This window comes from Podarcis vaucheri, assembly GCF_965113315.1.
Source record: "Podarcis vaucheri genome assembly, chromosome: 1".
Lineage (NCBI taxonomy): Eukaryota > Metazoa > Chordata > Lepidosauria > Squamata > Lacertidae > Podarcis > Podarcis vaucheri.
The window spans coordinates 83,517,695-83,538,277 of NC_138759.1; the positions used below are offsets into that span (position 1 = coordinate 83,517,695).

Consider the following 20,583-nt stretch of genomic DNA (forward strand, 5'->3'; position numbering starts at 1 on the left):
GCTCTCACTTTCCCCTTTATGCACAAGAAATTAAACTTTAAAGGGATGAGAATATATACTGACAGACCAAAATCTGAAAGTGGGACAGACATTCCCCTTGCTATGCTAATGAGCTCCCAGTTTGGATGGGAACTTCTAGCTTGTTGTAGCGCCTGATGTTTAACTAACTGGAGGGTAATGGCAAGAATTGTAGGACACTGGAGGTTGGACCCGCTTTTATTGCAAGCAGTTCTGTGGACCAGTTATGTTATATCTTTGGTTGTCACCAATAAGCTTTTCTCTATGTAAGTAATCCACACAGTGGGGAATAATTTAGGGCTGCGCTGCAATACAATTCAACTTCTTGGGAGTAAGAAGAGAAGAAGAAGAAGAGTTTGGATTTGATATCCTGCCTTTCACTCCCCTTCAGGAGTCTCAAAGCGGCTAACATTCTCCTTTCCCTTCCTCCCCCACAACAAACACTCTGTGAGGTGAGTGGGGCTGAGAGACTTCACAGAAGTGTGACTGGCCCAAGGTCACCCAGCAGCTGCATGTGGAGGAGCGGAGACACGAACCCGGTTTCCCAGATTACGTGACTACCGCTTTAACCACTAAACCACACTGGCTCTTTGAAACAAGTGGGACTTCTATGTATCTTCAGTATACACTGATCAACATGCATGGAATGCACCATTACCCTCAATTGTTGATATTAGTCTGCATAAGAGGTGGCCTGCTAGATTAGACCAATGTCCCATCTAGTCCAGCATCCTGTTCTAAAAGTGGCCATCCAGGTACTTGCATGAAACCCTCAAGCAGGATCTGTGTGGAAATGGTTTTCTTATTTCATGTTCTGGATTTGTTCTAGATATTTACTCATGCTTTTATTCAAATCCATTCTGTGGAGAGGCATTTTTGTTTCCTCTTGCAGCAGAATGGAGGAACTGGGAATAACAGTTCTACAGATCCAAGTATCTACCATGATAGGCACCATAAGAACACAAAATATTGTATTTCCAGGCTTATAAGCACAAGAAGGGGTCACATGAAGCACTGTCACCAGGGATGGTTCCACTAAAATTATGTAGGTGATGGGGAGGAAAGTGGAGATGCCTTTAACTTGTCAGCAAAGAAACGGCATACCTGGTCATTGAAGCAACTGGTATGTCAGAAGAATTACTGGAAGCAATGAAAGTTTACAACTCTTTAATTCTATGCATTTTCCCATCAGTACTAGAGTTTTGTCACTCTGCTTCTCTTTTTCCAGAGTATGATCACAACAACAAACAAGATTACACCCACTAACGGCAGTGCCACCAAGCATATCAGGGCCAGATCTCCACTGGAGCTCATGTCTGTGGAAAAGAAAAGAGGCTTGCACTTATTTTGCAAGATTTATGTACAACTTAATTAAAAAAAGAAATCTTAAGTGGTTTCTATAAAGTGGTATAGATAATTTAGAAATAGCAATTAAAACTCTAAAAACAGTAAACATAATAAAACCAGTAGATTTTTAAAACGTACATGATAAAATTACAAGTTCTGAGTAGGCTTGCTCAAACAAAAACATTTTTAGCAGACATCATAAGCAGTACAGTGAAGGGTCTGCCCAATATCAATAGGCAATAAGTACTTGAGAACAGAACATAGGAAGCTGCCATACACAAAGACCAAGCATTGGTCTATCCAACTCCATATTGTCTACATTGGCTGCAGCTCTCCAGGGTTTCAGGCAGGGATGCTCTTCCAACCCTACCTGGAGATGCTAGGGTTTGAACCCAGAATCTTCTGCATGCAAACAAGCTCTGCTACTGAGCTAGGTCCTTCCCCAGCAAATACTGCTACATAATAAAATGTCATGCCAAGTGCAGAATGAACACTATGTGGCACTTGTAAGGGTGATAGTTACAGATCAAAGCTGGCACATTTGGGATATGGCAGTCCTTTGCACCTCCTGAAACACATTTGTGCCATCCATGACTTCCCTAGCCAAGGACCCATGCTATGTTCTATTGGGACAAAGCTAGTAGAGTGTACTCTGGATAAAGCCGCATTTGTGAGACATGGTTTATTATGTGCATGTTCAAGAACTGCAGTGGTCAGGGTAGGTGCTCACCTGAGCCCATGTTGCTGCAGCTTGTCAGCAGAAAGCAGCATGGTGACAGCAAATGGTGTGAGTGCACTTTGCTATTGCCCCATGCCCCACTGATAAGCCATGGTGCCACTAGCAATGGGAGGGCAGATAAATGCCACGTGCCCTGCCGAGTAGTACTCCTCATGAGCTAAAAAGTTGTGACATTGTTAGGAGGACATTGGTAGTCAAGTTTATAACTTGTGACCCCCCCCCCCCAAAGTTTTAGTTGGCTGCTTCAGGCATAAATCCATACAGAATTTGCATCTTACAAATGACTATATATAAGATGACTGAAATTTAGTGTTGATGGCGAAACTATGTTAATACCTGTTCAAAAATATACAGCATTTTCATCATTTCAACTCACTGGTCCCATGAATTATTGCAGTGCCAACCACCAATTACCTTTCTTCCATTTGACTTGTTTATCTTGAGTCTGGCTGCTTTCTTGAAAGATCACACCTCCATAAGTGCTTACTAGGTCCAAGGATTCTGTCCCATTGCCCATCTTCAGAAACCGACGACTTCCTAAAAAGGGAGTTGGAGAAGGAAAGGTATAAACTCTACTAGGCCACCTTGTGCCATATACAATTTTGAAGGTAAGAAGGAAAAGGAGCACCACATTGATCATATTGTTAGAGCTGGAAGCCTGCAGGAGGGCTATGCCCTAGAAACCCATTTATACACTCAATGACTAGAGACAGATACAACCCTTTACAAAAAAAAGTATTTGCATTCTGAATGCTTTACCCCAGTAAAGAACCATAGCCAGAGCCCTACACATCAGGACTGAAGCTTTATTGGGGGGGAGTGTTGCTGAGCCCCAGCATCACATCAGCAGGCCAGCACTGCTAAGTGGGAAGATTCTGCTGAGATGGATCTTCATTTGAGGTTAGGAGTCAGAGCACCTGGTTGTTGGAGTGTCCTTGTAGATGGGCTATTAGAATTGGTGGTATGTGCCAGCAGCCTATTTTCAAGGATTGTGAAGAGAGGCAATATGCTGTTAAAAATAGCACATAAGAGCCACTTGAACAGGGAGTGTGTTTATCAGGTACCTATTCATTCTTTGTCTCTAGTTGCAGCCCATCAGCTCTTAGTGCTCTGCATTTATGCCCTCAGTTCCAAGTTCAGTACCAAGATCTATTTTTGTTTACTAGTCATGGGCAGTAAGTGCCATTTGTGCATGCTGGAAATACTGGTGGCAACCTATCTGGATTCAAATAAGCCTTTTACGGTACGACAGCAAAGCCGTTTGGACTTACTTGCAGCCACTGGCATTTGACACGTGTTCCTGCAGGGCTGCAGGTGAGAGGGGTGGCAGACAGACACACTGCAGAAGAGGTACACCTAGGAAAGACATTGCATTAGATAAGCTTGCTAGCAGAGGAGTCAACCCAAGTCTTCCAAGATATTTTAATAAAATCCTCATGGTCATTGACATAAACATTTACAAAGTACATTATCTCCTTACAGTTAAGGCATAATTCTAAATGCGCATTAATGGGAGTGGGAGGGGAACCTCTGGCCCACAGACCTAATCTTTAAGCTTGCCAAGCCTCCTAGTTTTGCCCCACTGCCGCTCACCTGACAAGTGAGGGACATGTAAAACATGCTGCAAAGGAACATTAAGAGTGTTCTCCTGACGGTTCCTTTGCCAGCATGGCTTGCATTCAAGTAGAATTAAATTAAACACCATTTCAATTTGGCACCTAATGCAAGCTATGCTGCCTAGGGTCAAATCCACTCAGGGACTCTTGACTGCAGCTTACAGGGGGATCAGATATCTGCCCAGAGCAAGATAGCTTGCATTTTGAGATAAATTTAAATAGCTGAATTCAGCATTCATCCTACTTCTGCTCATGTGCCACAGAGCACCTGACTGAAGCTCATGGACCACTTAAGGTCTGCAGACCACAATTTCGGAGCCCTTACTCGAGCTCAGCTGCAGTAGGAATCCTGTCTCTTACCAATCCATCCAGCACCATATAATGGGCAGAATCCACAAATGTAAATGTAGCAATGGTGAAACGTTGGTAATGGTCTGGAAACTGCAGCTGAGACGTGGCAGGCCCCATAGGAACCATCTGGGTTCTGTAGTTATCGCCTTCAAATGGGCACCTAGGGAAGAGAGGCATTGCCATTTGAGCAGAGAACAGTAGGTGGCCATCCATAGAGAGAAACCAGCAGAATTCCTCCTTCCTACTTAACTCACCCATCTATCAGAATTGGCCACTGCAGCTTCTCAAGGGGGTTAGGGGTCGGAGTAGCCCAGCATTCATGCAGAACCAGAACCAAGGACGGGTCCATTCTCTGCAGGACGCGAACCTCCACATACACAGGGTCTCTCAGTATCTTCACCACAGGATAGTCTGCATCCGCGTAGTAGGAGCTGTAACTGTAGTCTGGGTGCAAGAGGCAAAGCGAAAGTTAGCACCTACATGGGACTTCAGAGGGAGCACTGTTGGAACCAGAAGCTTTGGAAGCACACCTACCTGTAGCAATACGCAGTTCAAACCGGAGAGGCCCCATCTCGATAACCGGAGCAGGTGTGGGAGGAAAGAAGACTTCAACCTGAACTGGCAAGAAGTCAGTGGCGTTGTAGATGCAGCGAGTATTGAGGCTGCATATGGAAGACAGGACAGTGGAATGATGCATAGTCTTGCCATATTCAGTAGCCTTGTCACATATCTGAAGTTCTCAAAAGATTCTTACGTTTTCCTGGCCACTTAGGCAGCACATCTTTTTTGATGTGTATATCCCTGTTAACACCTCTTTCAAACAATACTGGATGTGACTTAAATTACTGTCTTCCAAAAGCACTGTTGATTGAAACCACACTTTTAAAAAACCACACTTTTCCTCCACATGTCTGATTTTTGAAGCAAGATTCCTCACTTGAGCACCTGAATGATTGTGCTTATGCACCTGAAAAGTAGTTTGCAACCAACAGCTGTTACCCTACTGGAAAATCCAAATTACAGTTGTATCTTGGAACTCGAACGTCTGCTGCAGCTTCCGATTGGCTGCAGGAACTTCCTGCAGCCAATTGGAAGCCACACCTTGGTTTCTGAACATTTTGGAAGTCAAATGGACTTCAAGAACAGATTCCGTTCGACTTCAACAGATACCACTGTATAGAAGACTGCTATTCAAGCTTAGCGGTGATAGGAACAGTAGGCCTGCCCTGATTATGACCAGCATGACACCTCTTAGACATAGTATAGAGAGCAACCACCACCTCAGTAATGCGTGGGAGAGATCAACTTACATGAAGGTGCTGTCCCGGGTAATAAAACCATCTGGCCCCCTTAAGATTTCAACACCCGAAACCAACTGGTTTTCATATATCAGTCTGCCACCAGTCATCTAGGAAGGAACAGCAGCACATGTATAATTCTTTTTATCAAGCTTCAAGGTCCAGATGAAGGGACACTCGCCTAAGATGCGTCCTCACCTGAATCGTCGTACCACAGTGTGTGAGAGGGAAGTGGAAGACCAAGAAAGACTCCGTTTTCCTGACAGGGTCACATCCTCCTTGGGCATAGGACAGTTTGACACTGTCAAGGAAGATGGGGTAGTCCAACATATCCCTGGAGACAACCAGAATGAAGTGGCCATCTCGAAGGCATTGGACAGTGACTGCAAAGCACAAACACAACACAAGAGTCACAAGCTGGAATTTGCCATCTTTTGCAGAACCTGAAACTCTTAAGTTTCAAAAGAAATATGAGCTTTCTGTCTTCTCCTTGCACAAATCTGGGGCAGGCTCTATTCAGATTGAGGGGAGAACTTCATTTTTCAGCTGCCCTAAAATGTCAGGAGACAAGTTCTCTATTTGCTGCTAAGTCACACAATTCCTATTAGGAAATGCTCACAGGACTTGGCTTCTCCATATGAATCAATATACAATTGACACTGCCAGTAGAGGAAGAATTGGTTTCCCGGGACAGAGAGAGCCCTAACCGTGACAGCTCTAGATACATGAACCTGCAGCATGAGCCCAGGTTCACAGGTTGCACCATAGCCATATTAAGCTGTCCACTGAATTGCAACATCACATTTCTCCAGACGATGGACATGCAATGGTACACAATTTGTTTTCAGAATTTTATACCTTCAGACATCGCTTTGTACACCAGCTTGTTAAAGTTATACACACAGCAGTGTTACAATTGCACCATTGCCCACCGAAAAATAAAAATAAAATTGGTCCTTCAAGGAAAAACAAAACAAAACAGCAGATACAGGAGACAAGAAAGGGGAAAGAACAATAAAAAATATTCTTCAAATCCCTTCCCTCAGGATATGGTCTCCATATCCTGCCATGCCTATGTGGGGAAGATACTGTTTTATGTTTTTCTGAGATGGACCATGGGCTTTCTGTGTTTGGGAGGCAAGAGGAGGGGTAGAATCTGGAATTAGGAGGCAACTCTCCCCCTCTGTCTATCTGGCTGTTTTTGGCCCTGGTGAGATGCTCCTCAGAGGGTTGGTGGTTCTCTGGTGGGGTAACCACACACAATTATTGAAAATGTGGTTTTGGCAAAATGGGTAAAAAACCCCACATGCTGTTCAATTAATTAACACAACCCCACATATTTTGGCTACTGTGAAACATACTTAAATGTTTGTTTGGTAGAGGTCTGTTGTTGCACAATTTCACAGACAAAATATTTCTTTATAAAATATCTGCATGCATGCCCCAAATGACCTGAGATTTCTAGAGCTTCCAGAGAATGAATGAATCTTTATTTGCATCAGCCACCAGCCATAGCAATAAAACATACAATACGATATACAAAGGGAGCAGGAAGTAGAAACAGAGGGAACCCCATCCCACAGCACAAATGAATCCCTTCAAGCAGAGTTTAGAACCCTGAAGAGCCTGGAACGGGAAGGTAACTCAAAGTAACCCCAGCTAGCATGGTATAGAAGCTGTTTCTACCCCACTTAATAAGGACCAATTTAGATGTTCTTGTTGTGCAGTCATGATGATTTACACTCATGATGCTACTGGAGCAGTCACATGCAGCCCAGCTTTCATTACTATTTGTGCCAAACAAAAATGTTGGGGGGGGGGGAGAGAGTCATACTGCTTCATTTGCAATCATTGCATGTCCTATAAATTCCTGTTGAAATCCCGGGTCTCTCTTCATACCATAAATGTTATGAGTTTTGTTGCTGCTTTATAGGCCCCTCCAGACAGCAATAATGTGGTAGCATCAGGGAAGCACCACAAAGCAACATGAAACCATCACTAGTGCACTATTATTGTGTCAAGAACATGTTACAAAATACAACCGTAATAAAACACTAGCCTGGAGGAGCCTTTAAGCAGTACTATACAGTGGTACAGAAGCGAGCACAATCCGCGTCCGCAGGTGCACGGGTCGTAATTTGCCGCTTCCACGCATGTGTGATGTCATTTTGACCGCATGTGCAAGCGGCGAAACCCGGAAGTAACGCGCTCCATTACTTCCCCGAAAACACTTATCCCGAAGCTACTTCAACCCGAGGTATGACTGTATAGTATCCTGGTTCGTGATGCTTTGAACTGTGCTGGATACATATTCATCCTGCTAGCCTCTGGATTCTCAGCAGTAGCCAGCACAAGATAGAATCCCAGTGTGGCTTTTAGTGTCAGGTGTATTGAACTTAGCATGGCTGGGAGTTCACCTGTAGGAGTTTTTAAACCATGATACTGGGGGGGGGGAGTAGTTAGAGTGCTTTGCTCCTCCCCCCAGCCAACCTGCTGTGCTACCTGGAGCTACGCCATGATTTCGCTTAGCATGACATCTAAATGCAGGCTCATGGTTTCTATTGATCTAGAGAAGACACAAGCGGTAGCCAAGGCTTGTTCCTGGCTTGCTGCCTGTGGGTTGGGGCAAACCATGAGCTCTGGTTCAGATGCAATGCTAAGCCAAAAGCCATGATTCAGTAGCAGCAGAACAACTAGGGAAGGAGTGAATTGGCTGCATTTTTTTACTGTGAACAACCGCTTATACATCCATGCTTAGCCATTGTTTGGTTTAGCATTATATGCAAACCGGGCTATTATTTCCTTAGTACAAGCGATAAGTCCCCTTGGTAAATGAATCATTACCATGGTTGCCAGCCTAATTTACCACCAGCACGCCAGACAATTAGCAGGAAACTAAAAGAAACAAAGTATTTTGCCCTTTACCTGTGTTGCCATAGTAACATGGAGTAGTTTGGTCCCTCTCATCATAACAGCAACCAGTCTGGTAACATTCAGCTTGTCCTAGTGAACCTGCACAGGGAATCTTTCCAGATGAAACCTGGCACTGCTCCTGGGTTAGAGGAGAACCTGGGAGGGCAAGAAAAGAGCTACAGCGTTATCTGGAGCATGATAAAGTATGCCCTATTAGGACTGGCTAGCATGCCATGTTAAGCCAGATTTTGAAATAAGCAATAGCTTGATGTGAATGCGTAGTGGGTCAGTCCCCGCAATGAACAAGTGGGAAGGCAAGAACAAATATTTTTTTGTGTCCAATGAATCTTTAAAGAAAGTAGAATGCTCTTTTTAAAGGAACTAAAGGTCTCTCCTAGAAGCTTATCAGATATTCAGAGGCAGAAATAGATCACATTCTTCATATACTTGAATCCATGCTTCATCCTTGCCCATGTATAATACAGTTTCCCTGACACTCCATATGCGGAATTAGTATGCAATACTAAATCAAGAAAGTTGATGATCAATCAATAGTCTGAATTTTATGAAGAACAACTATTACACAATACCCATCAGTATTATTTACTTAGTTCAGAATGCTTCTGTTTTACTTAACAGCACAGATCACAGAGTTGTGCTTAATGATAACATAGCAAAATGATCACATACCTATGCTGTAGAAGCCAGAAGGGTGCATGAGGCCAGGATAGAGAGGAGGCACTGGTTGCACAAGGCCGGGCTGAGGCTGAGGCAGCGGGCGCACTTGGCCGGGCTGAGGCTGAGGCAGTGGGTGCACTTGGCCGGGCTGAGGCTGTGGGTGCAATTGGCCAGGCTGAGGCAGCGGGCGCACTTGGCCGGGCTGAGGCAGCGGGCGCACTTGGCCGGGCTGAGGCTGAGGCATTGGGCGCCCTTGGCCAGGCTGAGGTTGAGGCTGAGGCCGTGGGCGCACCAGGCCGGGCTGAGGTTGAGGCTGAGGCAGCGGGCGCACTAGGCCGGGCTGAGGTTGAGGCAGCGGGTGCACTTGGCCGGGCTGAGGTTGAGGCTGAGGCAGCGGGTGTACTTGGCCGGGCTGAGGTTGAGGCTGAGGCAGCGGGCGCACTAGGCCGGGCAGAGGTTGAGGCTGAGGCAGCGGGCGCACTAGGCCGGGCTGAGGTTGAGGCTGAGGCAGCGGGCGCACTAGGCCGGGCTGAGGTTGAGGCAGCGGGTGCACTTGGCCAGGCTGAGGTTGAGGTTGAGGCAGCGGGCGCACTAGGCCGGGCTGAGGTTGAGGCTGAGGCAGCGGGCGCACTAGGCCGGGCTGAGGTTGAGGCAGCGGGTGCACTTGGCCGGGCTGAGGTTGAGGTTGAGGCAGCGGGCGCACTAGGCCGGGCTGAGGTTGAGGCTGAGGCAGCGGGCGCACTAGGCCGGGCTGAGGTTGAGGCAGCGGGTGCACTTGGCCGGGCTGAGGTTGAGGCAGCGGGTGTACTTGGCCGGGCTGAGGTTGAGGCAGCGGGTGTACTTGGCCGGGCTGAGGTTGAGGCTGAGGCAGCGGGCGCACTAGGCCGGGCTGAGGTTGAGGCTGAGGCAGCGGGCGCACTAGGCCGGGCTGAGGTTGAGGCAGCGGGTGCACTTGGCCGGGCTGAGGTTGAGGTTGAGGCAGCGGGCGCACTAGGCCGGGCTGAGGTTGAGGCTGAGGCAGCGGGCGCACTAGGCCGGGCTGAGGTTGAGGCAGCGGGTGCACTTGGCCGGGCTGAGGTTGAGGCAGCGGGTGTACTTGGCCGGGCTGAGGTTGAGGCAGCGGGTGTACTTGGCCGGGCTGAGGTTGAGGCTGAGGCAGCGGGCGCACTAGGCCGGGCTGAGGTTGAGGCTGAGGCAGCGGGTGCACTTGGACGGGCTGAGGCAATGGGCGCACTTGGCCAGGCTGAGGCTGAGGCAGCGGGCGCACTTGGCCAGGCTGAGGCTGAGGCAGCGGGCGCACTTGGCCAGGCTGAGGCTGTGGCAGCGGGTGCACTTGGCCAGGCTGAGGCTGAGGCAGCGGGCGCACTTGGCCAGGCTGAGGCTGCACTTGACCAGGCTGAGGTTGAGGCCATGGGTGCGCTTGGCCAGGCTGCGGCTGAGGCCGTGGGCGCACCAGGCCGGGCTGCGGCTGCACTTCGCCTGGCTGAGGCCATGGGTGTCCTTGGCTGGGCAGCGGCTGTGGCTGAGGCAGTGGGTGCACCTGGCCGGGCTGAGGCTGAGGTTGAGGCAGTGGGCGCACTAGGCCGGGCTGAGGCTGAGGTTGAGGCAGTGGGCGCACTTGGCCGGGCTGAGGCAGAGGCAGCGGGCGCACTTGCCCGGGCTGAGGCTGAGGTTGAGGCAGTGGGCGCACTAGGCCGGGCTGAGGCTGAGGTTGAGGCAGTGGGTGCACTTGGCCGGGCTGAGGCTGAGGCAGCGGGCGCACTTGCCCGGGCTGAGGCTGAGGTTGAGGCAGCGGGTGCACTTGGCCGGGCTGAGGCTGAGGCAGCGGGCGCACTTGCCCGGGCTGAGGCTGAGGTTGAGGCAGCGGGTACACTAGGCCGGGCTGAGGCTGAGGCAGTGGGCGCCCTTGACCAGGCTGAGGCTGAGGCAGCGGGTGCACATGGCCGGGCTGAGGCAGCGGGTGCACTTGGCCGGGCTGAGGTTGAGGCAGTGGGCGCACTTGGCCAGGCTGAGGTTGAGGCAGCGGGTGCACTTGACCGGGCTGAGGCTGCGGCTGTACTTCACCGGGTTGAGGCTGAGGCTGAGGCAGTGGGTGTACTTGGCCAGGCTGAGGCAGCGGGCGCACTTGCCCAGGCTGAGGCTGAGGCAGCGGGCGCACTAGGCCGGGCTGAGGCAGTGGGTGCACATGGCCAGGCTGAGGCAGCGGGTGCACTTGACCGGGCTGAGGCTCCGGCTGTATTTCGCCGGGTTGAGGCTGAGGCTGAGGCTGTGGGTGCACTTGGCCAGCCTGAGGCAGTGGCCGCACTAGGCCGGGCTGAGGCTGAGGCAGCGGGTGCACATGGCCAGGCTGAGGCAGCGGGCGCACTTGGCCGGGCTGAGGCTGCGGCCATGGGTGCACTTGGCCAGGCTGTGGCTGAGGCAGTGGGCGCACTAGGCCGGGCTGAGGTTGAGGCAGTGGGCGCACTAGGCCGGGCTGAGGCTGAGGTTGAGGCAGCGGGCGCACTTGGCCGGGCTGAGGCTGAGGCAGTGGACGCACTAGGCCGGGCTGAGGCTGAGGTTGAGGCAGCGGGCGCACTTGGCCGGGCTGAAGCAGTGGGTGTACTTGGCCAGGCTGAGGCAGCGGGCGCACTTGGCCAGGCTGAGGCTGAGGCAGTGGGCGCACTAGGCCGGGCTGAGGCTGAGGCAGTGGGTGCACTTGGCCAGGCTGAGGCAGCGGGTGCACTTGGCCGGGCTGAGGTTGAGGCAGCGGGTGCACTTGGCCGGGCTGAGGCAGCGGGCGCACTTGGCCGGGCTGAGGCTGTGGGTGCACTTGGCCAGGCTGAGGCAGTGGGTGCACTTGGCCGGGCTGAGGCAGCGGGCGCACTTGGACGGGCTGAGGCTGAGGCAGTGGGTGCACTTGGCCAGGCTGAGGCAGTGGGCGCACTTGGCCAGGCTGAGGCTGAGGCAGCGGGTGCACTTGGCCGGGCTGAGGCAGCGGGCGCACTTGGCCGGGCTGAGGCTGAGGCAGCGGGTGCACTTGGCCGGACTGAGGCTGCGGCCATGGGCGCACTAGGCCAGGCTGAGGCTGTACTTTGCCAGGCTGAGGCTGAGGCAGTGGGCGCACTAGGCCGGGCTGAGGTTGAGGCAGTGGGCGCACTAGGCCGGGCTGAGGCTGAGGTTGAGGCAGCGGGCGCACTTGGCCGGGCTGAGGCTGAGGCAGTGGACGCACTAGGCCGGGCTGAGGCTGAGGTTGAGGCAGCGGGCGCACTTGGCCGGGCTGAGGCAGTGGGTGTACTTGGCCAGGCTGAGGCAGCGGGCGCACTTGGCCAGGCTGAGGCTGAGGCAGTGGGCGCACTAGGCCGGGCTGAGGCTGAGGCAGTGGGTGCACTTGGCCAGGCTGAGGCAGCGGGTGCACTTGGCCGGGCTGAGGTTGAGGCAGCGGGTGCACTTGGCCGGGCTGAGGCAGCGGGCGCACTTGGCCGGGCTGAGGCTGTGGGTGCACTTGGCCAGGCTGAGGCAGTGGGTGCACTTGGCCGGGCTGAGGCAGCGGGCGCACTTGGACGGGCTGAGGCTGAGGCAGTGGGTGCACTTGGCCAGGCTGAGGCAGTGGGCGCACTTGGCCGGGCTGAGGCTGAGGCAGCGGGTGCACTTGGCCGGGCTGAGGCAGCGGGCGCACTTGGCCGGGCTGAGGCAGCGGGTGCACTTGGCCGGACTGAGGCTGCGGCCATGGGCGCACTAGGCCAGGCTGAGGCTGTACTTTGCCAGGCTGAGGCTGAGGCAGTGGGCGCACTTGGCCTGGCTGAGGCCACGGGTGCACTATGCCAGGCTGGGGCTCTGGGTGTATTAGGCCAGGCACCGGACGCTCCAGGCCAGGCTGAGGCTGTGGCTGTGGGCGTACTATGCCAGGCTGGGGCTCTGGGCGTATCAGGCTAGGTACTGGATGCTCTAAGCCAGGCTGGGGCTTAGGCTGGGGCTGCGGGTGCAACTGGCCAGGCTGAGGTTGAGGCTGTGGGCGCACTATGCCAGGTTGGGTTTCTGGGCGTATTAGGCCAGGCTGTGGGCGCACTATGCCAGGTTGGGTTTCTGGGCGTATTAGGCCAGGCACTGGACGCTCTCGGTCAGGCTGGGGCTGAGGTTGTGGGCGCACCTGGCTGGGCCAAGGCTGAGGCAGTGGGAACTCTAGGCCAGGCTGGGAATGAGGCAGAGGGTGCGCCACACCAGGCTGGGGCTGAGGCACATGACGCATGTTGTCCTCTGGTGCTGGGACATATTCTTGTGGCTTGGGGCATATTATGTTGACATCATGGGAGACAACAACTCTTCTGTTGCTTGTTAGTTCCTCTATCCGGACTTTCAAGTTATTGCTGTTATCCTGCAAGATGCATTGAACCAGAATGTTATAGAGTAGTTGCAAGTTTCTGACACATTGATGAGTCAGGACGGATATAGAATACTGAGGTTTTAGAGTCAAATACCAATGTACCTGTTACAAGGCATTATCATAGTCTTGCTATGACATATGAATCTTGTTTTGATAATAAATTTAAATTTATTTGGCCGAATACCGACTAAGCTAGTGGACTGGATTGCTAGGTACCAGGTGAGAAGCATCCTCCTAAAACATCTAAAAGCTCATCTTAAATGTCTATACAACAGAGCTAATTTTCCTGACAGAGGATTTCTGATGCAGTAGTTGGCCAAGATGATGGGCAGGATACAACTAAGCGGTGTGCATGGCATGAGGTCCAATTACTCAACAGGACTTTGCCTGCGCTCCTTCCCCTCGTCGATCTTGTTCTCCTTGGGCTTCACTGAGTTCTACACCCTGGTTTTAGGCTGTTCAGTTCTCTACTGCACATGTTGCTATACTTTGGAAGACAATTTTACCCTTTCTTATACTTGGACTTTCTGCATAGCCAGCTATTTGCAAAATCACTAAAGCAAAAATCAGAAGTGACCAGGGAACCTGGTGAACCTGTGCCTCTCAAATGTTGCTAGGTTCCAGAGGTAGCTATAAATGTAAAAACTAAACACAGCCAGCATGTCTGATGGAAACTGGCAGTTGGGTAACAGGCTCCCTACCCCCATGTTAGGCCTATTACCTTCCTTTCAGCAAGGTTTCCTGAAATTATGTGCTTAGAAGAGTGGGCGACTCAAATCCTTGCACAGTCAAGAAGTTCATGGGCTGACCCGGGGCCAATCACCCCCTCTCAACCTCAAGTACCTTACAGGACTGTTGGAAGAACAGAAGGAGCTGGGAAGATCAGCAGCCCGTTTCACATGTGCATCACACGTGAAGGGGACTCATACAGAACAGGGCTACTTCTCTGCCTTTGGAGTCCATCTGCAAGCAAAAGCTTACATTGCTCTTTTCCCGAGTCCTAGAACCCTAAAGAACCTTTTAATGAGGGTGAAAGAGGAGAGCACAAAATATAGTCTGAAGCTCAACATCAAAAAAACGAAGATCATGGCCACTGGGCCCATCACCTCCTGGCGAACAGAAGGGGAAGAAATGGAGGCAGTGAGAGATTTTACTTTCTTGGGCTCCATGATCATGGCAGATGGTGACAGCAGTCACGAAATTAAAAGACGCCTGCTCCTTGGGAGAAAGGCGATGGCAAACCTAGACAGCATCTTAAAAAGCAGAGACATCACCTTGCCAACAAAGGTCCGTATAGTTAAAGCCATGGTTTTCCCAGTAGTGATGTATGGAAGTGAGAGCTGGACCATAAAGAAGGCTGATCGCCGAAGAATTGATGCTTTTGAACTAAGGTGCTGGAGGAGACTCTTGAGAGTCCCATGGACTGCAAGAAGATCAAACCTCTCCATTCTGAAGGAAATCAGCCCTGAGTGCTCACTGGAAGGACAGATCGTGAAGCTGAGACTCCAATACTTTGGCCACCTCATGAGAAGAGAAGACTCCCTGGAAAAGACCCTGATATTGGGAAAGATGGAGGGCACAAGGAGAAGGGGACGACACAGGATGAGATGGTTGGACAGTGTTCTCGAAGCTACAAACATGAGTTTGACCAAACTGCGGGAGGCAGTGGAAGACAGGAGTGCCTGGCGTGCTCTGGTCCATGGGGTCACGAAGAGTCGGACACGACTAAATGACTAAACAACAACAGAAGAGTGGGCGACTCAAATCCTTGCACAGTCAAGAAGTTCATGGGCTGACCCGGGGCCAATCACCCCCTCTCAACCTCAAGTACCTTACAGGACTGTTGGAAGAACAGAAGGAGCTGGGAAGATCAGCAGCCCGTTTCACATGTGCATCACACGTGAAGGGGACTCATACAGAACAGGGCTACTTCTCTGCCTTTGGAGTCCATCTGCAAGCAAAAGCTTACATTGCTCTTTTCCCGAGTCCTAGAACCCTAAAGAACCTTTTAATGAGGGTGAAAGAGGAGAGCACAAAATATAGTCTGAAGCTCAACATCAAAAAAACGAAGATCATGGCCACTGGGCCCATCACCTCCTGGCGAACAGAAGGGGAAGAAATGGAGGCAGTGAGAGATTTTACTTTCTTGGGCTCCATGATCACGGCAGATGGTGACAGCAGTCACGAAATTAAAAGACGCCTGCTCCTTGGGAGAAAGGCGATGGCAAACCTAGACAGCATCTTAAAAAGCAGAGACATCACCTTGCCAACAAAGGTCCATATAGTTAAAGCCATGGTTTTCCCAGTAGTGATGTATGGAAGTGAGAGCTGGACCATAAAGAAGGCTGATCGCCGAAGAATTGATGCTTTTGAACCAAGGTGCTGGAGGAGACTCTTGAGAGTCCCATGGACTGCAAGAAGATCAAACCTCTCCATTCTGAAGGAAATCAGCCCTGAGTGCTCACTGGAAGGACAGATCGTGAAGCTGAGACTCCAATACTTTGGCCACCTCATGAGAAGAGAAGACTCCCTGGAAAAGACCCTGATATTGGGAAAGATGGAGGGCACAAGGAGAAGGGGACGACACAGGATGAGATGGTTGGACAGTGTTCTCGAAGCTACAAACATGAGTTTGACCAAACTGCGGGAGGCAGTGGAAGACAGGAGTGCCTGGCGTGCTCTGGTCCATGGGGTCACGAGGAGTCGGACACGACTAAACGACTAAACAACAACAGAACCCTAAACATGCTCTCAGAAGGGCTGCTTATACAATTCCCCTGAGGTCTTAAGGGTACAATCCAAATGTCCATATAAAATTATATTGCGTTATTCAGAATGACAATGTTGGCCATGCAGTATAGGGTTTCCAGGGAAGCCTGCAACACAAAATCCAGAAGAGCCTCACCTTATTTAGTACGTGACAGCCACCGTAGCCAGCAGAGAAAGCAATAGCCCCATTAGATGTGATCCAGTGGCGGCAGATTGAGCAATTCGAAACTTCAAAGGCTATCCCAAACTCATCTGTTGATGAGAGGTTAATGCATTAGCCACCAAGAGATGCAACAGCTCAAGAAAACTTATTTGCATTGGTTAAGACTTCTAAAGTTCTTCAGATGTGTGTCCCTTATTATCAGTTAGTGCCTGAACCACACAGAAAGAGTGTGAACTTTTCACTTGCTTTGATATCCAATAATAAGGCCAATTTAAGAGCTATGCCTCCAACTACAGGTGCTAGACCAGGCACCCCCAAACTCAGCCCTCCAGATGTTTTGGGACTACAACTCCCACCATCCCTAGCTAACAGGACCAGTGGTCAGGGATGATGGGAATTGTAGTCCCAAAACATCTGGAGGGCAGGTTCTGGGTTGCCTGTGCTAGACCAACATGTTCATTACTGCTGCAATTATTTCAGTGAGTATTCCCCATAGGACCAAGGAAAAACCTTTTACAATAGTTAATATGCCTGTTAACTTGAGAGGGGACTCTGCTGGAATTCATATGTGCCAACAATTGCAGGCTTAATCAGATGCCAGACTAAGGCCACATTCACACCATACATTTAAAGCAGAATCATACTGCTTCCCATCCTCCAAAGAATACTAGGAACTGTAATTAAGCGTGCTGAGAGTTGCTTGAAGACCCTTCCAGAGCTACAGTTCACAGAGTAGTTGATCAATCCCTCTTCGCAGAGAACTCTGGAAATTTTAACTCTGATGGGACTAGGGGGTACCTTAACTCTACATGCCCTTAAACTACAGCTCCCAGGATTCTTTGGGGGAAGAAGGATTCTTTGTTTAAAGTGGCATACTGCTGCTTTAAATGGGAAGTGCAGATAGAGCCTAAATTATACTGTTAAGTCTCTTATTTTTTTTTTAACAAGTAGAACAATTGTCTTAAAACAAGCTTTTTAATAAAGCCTAGTTTGGGGAGAATGTTTGCCGTTCTTGGAGTTTCTATTCTCACCACCACGCCCTCCAAGCCTTAGCTCTAGCCACACGTACAGGAACTGCAACTCTCCCTGTGGTCTCTCCAGTTTCACAGCTCTGAGCATTTTCTTCAACTAAACTAAACCTTCTCATTCTAGATATGGATATCCAAAACCATGCAAGAGAAAAGCTGCCATTGCCACAAAGCTGTCGCAGCCTAACGCAAAGGAGGTGCCTGGCAAGGAGCATCACTCCCATTACAAGGAGTGTGGGGGATTCTGAAGTGCTCCACTGAAGCAACACAGCTTTAAATACAGCTGAGCAAGGCAGCTGCTGCAGCATTTTTTAAAAAATAGTACTGTGGGATTTAATGGGAGCTAAAAGCCTGCAGCTTCTATAGCTTGCCAGAAATCTTTTTCCTTGGTCATTTAGACGACCAGAATAAGAGGGCAACTACATACCTCTGCTTCCCTGTGACCTCTTCCTTTCAGAGGTTACTGAATCCCCTCTCCCTGGTCAGTACTAACAAAGAACATACAGAGACCTGCAGTTTGGCATCCACCTTCCAAAGAACCATTCTGCCATAGGTAAGCATAAAGCAGGGGTCGTACCACTCCAACCTTTTAAGACCCAGAGACACATTTGAGAAGCCAAGGGACTGTTGTGGGCACCACAAAAAAATGCCCATTTCACAGAGGAAAGACTGGCAACGCTGGGGAAACTCTCCCCAAAGTGGAAGACACCTACACACACCTCAAAACAAATCAAACAAAAATGCAGGCAGCCATTCCACCAAATAACCTTTCCAAACCCTCACAATGAAGACATAATAAAAATAAATTGAGAGCAGCGGGAGACTTGGCAGACACCAAGGGAGGCACAGTGGGACCCCACTGAGGAGCCCAGATAACGTTTGAAGGAGTTCCCCTATATTTCATGCCCCAACAAATGCACACACCTGACCCACCCCCCTTCTTTCTAACAGACCAGACTTATTATTTCTTCAAGAGGAAAGAGAGCCTTCCTTACCCACAACTTTAAAGCGGACATCTCGGCCTGGGCTAGGAAACACAAGCAGCTGCATGCTGTACTCCCCACAGTTGTAATGATATGGGGAGGGTAAGGAGCCCACCCTCCAAACGTCACCTTGCCCTTGGCACAGCCCCAGAATCAACAAGATTGCTAACCCCCCCAAATCTCTGAAGCCCCAGTCCATGGCTGCAGCAACCAAAGAAAAACAGAAGCAGAGCCTTGGCAGCCCCTCCCCATAGGAGGAAAGCTGGTGAGGACGCTGGCATTATATAGGGTCAGGCTGAAGCAAGAACTCATCAGGGAGCAGAGCCTGCACCTGGGGAGCCACCCGCGGGGAATTAATAGGGGACCGGGTCAAAAGTGCAAAACCCGGCCAAAAGAGAAGACGCCTCTGCTCTCCCAATAGTAATCTCTCTTCCACTTGCTCTGAATGGACACGAGGCAGCAGAAATCGAGAAAGATTTGTTCTTCCACTTTTTTGGGTCACATTTGTACCCCCCTCTTCATCCAAAAAAGCTCCCAGGCCAGCCTTCATACAGTCAAAACAAGACAGTCCCTATACACCAGCTTGCAAGCCCCACCCCCTCCAAAAAAACCTCCCCAAAAGAAAACACGACATGCAAAGAGAAGGAGAGAAGGATGGTTCAAGCCCTGTGAACACTTATGTACTTGGGACTCAATCGATCTCACTGAATTTAATGGGTCCTATATCAAGAGTTCCCAGGTGATAGCTGCCCTTTCCTAATTTTCCATCCACCTGATTGCCCTTCTGTTTTTATCTTTTGCCCCTTGTTCTTCCTTCACCTCTTTCCTTATGCTTCACTCTTCTTTTTGAGATTTCATCCTTGCCCTTCCTGGCAGGACTCTTGTGTCTTTAAGGGATGTGGGAATGGGGAAGCAGGAGCTTTACCTATACCCCTCCCCCCAACCCCCCCCACACACATTGGTTAAAGCTTCTTCTGTTGCACCCCTTACTGTTACACAGCAGATAAAGACAATGGAACCCTGATGGGAAAAGAGGTTTGCCAAACCAATTTTATTCTGAGATTCCCCACCATTTTACACTTTTCCACAGAATGTGGTTTATAATAGGTTTTCGAGTGAAGCTTGGTTCTTTCCCTTGAACACGCACTGCTTGAATCCAAAAGGAAGTACTGTCATCAAGCGTGCTGAGTCTGCTGTGTTTTCTGATTGTTTGGGATGTCCTCCTTTCATTCATTCCTGTTGTAGTGTGAGTTTCCATTAACTGATAGTCCTTGTTTTGCCTTTGGGGACATTCCTGGAGCCAGTGAAGTGGCAGGACAGAAGGAAGGGATGTTGTCTGGCCCTTAAAACACTTAGGGCAGAGTCTCACAACACAAATCTGAACAATATTTGCATATACTAATTTATATGTACAGAGGCAAATTTAGACTGGTTTTCAGAGCCTCTCTATAACCAACATAATTTTTTCAAGTTTTAATAAAAATGTGTGTGTTTGTGTGAGAAATGTGAAGCCCCCGGAACCGCTCCCTAACAATACCCTGGCATTAATTAAACTCTTTTAATTATTCACATTTTCATAGAATTGCAGAGTTGGAAGGGACCCTGAGGGTCATCTAGCCCAACCCCCTGCAGTGCAGGAATCTCGGCTAAAGCATCCATGACAGATGGCCTCCAACTTCTGCTTTAAAACCTCTCTACCAGTCTTGTCCTTTAAAGGCAATGCCAGTGCATACTGAGACAGAATACTGATCACCATTAAAATGTGTTTGTGTTTATCATCATCATCAATAAATAAAACATTGTGCTTGGAAAAAGGTTGCATATCTGCTTACAACACCAAGATCAAACATACTGGGGTCAGGCTGTGAGACTTTGAGGTGAGTAGTAACAGTTAGAAATTCATTTGGAAGAAGGTGCTGCAGAAATAAAATCCTTTCTAATATGTACCATCTTATTAGGAGCACATTTTCAGTTCATCTTTTTTCTCCCTTTTCATTTCAGTAACAAGAGTAGCAGCGGACTTTGTATGATGGCATGCAATCGCTCGTCACACAATTTCACATTAAAAAGAGCAACCTCTCCATATTTCTGCAAAGCTATCAAAGGATCTGGGTTGGAAATATACTGTTCTGGTCCTCCAGGGTTATGCTAGTTTTGCACAAAGACACTTCCCAAAGTCAATTAAAGGGTCAACACATGAAAGTGTGTGCTTAACAGGGAATTCAGGGCAGTTTGGTGGCACATTTATGGAAGCTTGCGTTGTCCAGAGTCAAGGGTACTTCCCAACTGTGGCTTTTAGGGCTCCCTCACCCATTATTAC

At 49.7% G+C, this 20,583-nt stretch overlaps 1 protein-coding gene across 1 annotated transcript; it reads right to left on the reverse strand.

Moving 5' to 3' along the window:
* Positions 1–1,168: 1,168 nt before the first annotated feature.
* ZP1 (zona pellucida glycoprotein 1) lies at positions 1,169–19,469 on the reverse strand. The gene is made up of 12 exons (XM_082229568.1): positions 18,276–19,469; positions 16,226–16,341; positions 8,973–13,311; positions 8,295–8,438; positions 5,568–5,752; positions 5,382–5,479; positions 4,606–4,733; positions 4,326–4,515; positions 4,081–4,231; positions 3,376–3,460; positions 2,519–2,641; positions 1,169–1,334 (listed from the first exon to the last, which is right to left on the reverse strand). The coding sequence occupies exons 1-12, from the start codon at positions 18,460–18,462 to the stop codon at positions 1,213–1,215; spliced, it is 5,868 nt and encodes a 1,955-aa protein (XP_082085694.1). The 5' UTR covers positions 18,463–19,469; the 3' UTR covers positions 1,169–1,212.
* Positions 19,470–20,583: the final 1,114 nt, after the last annotated feature.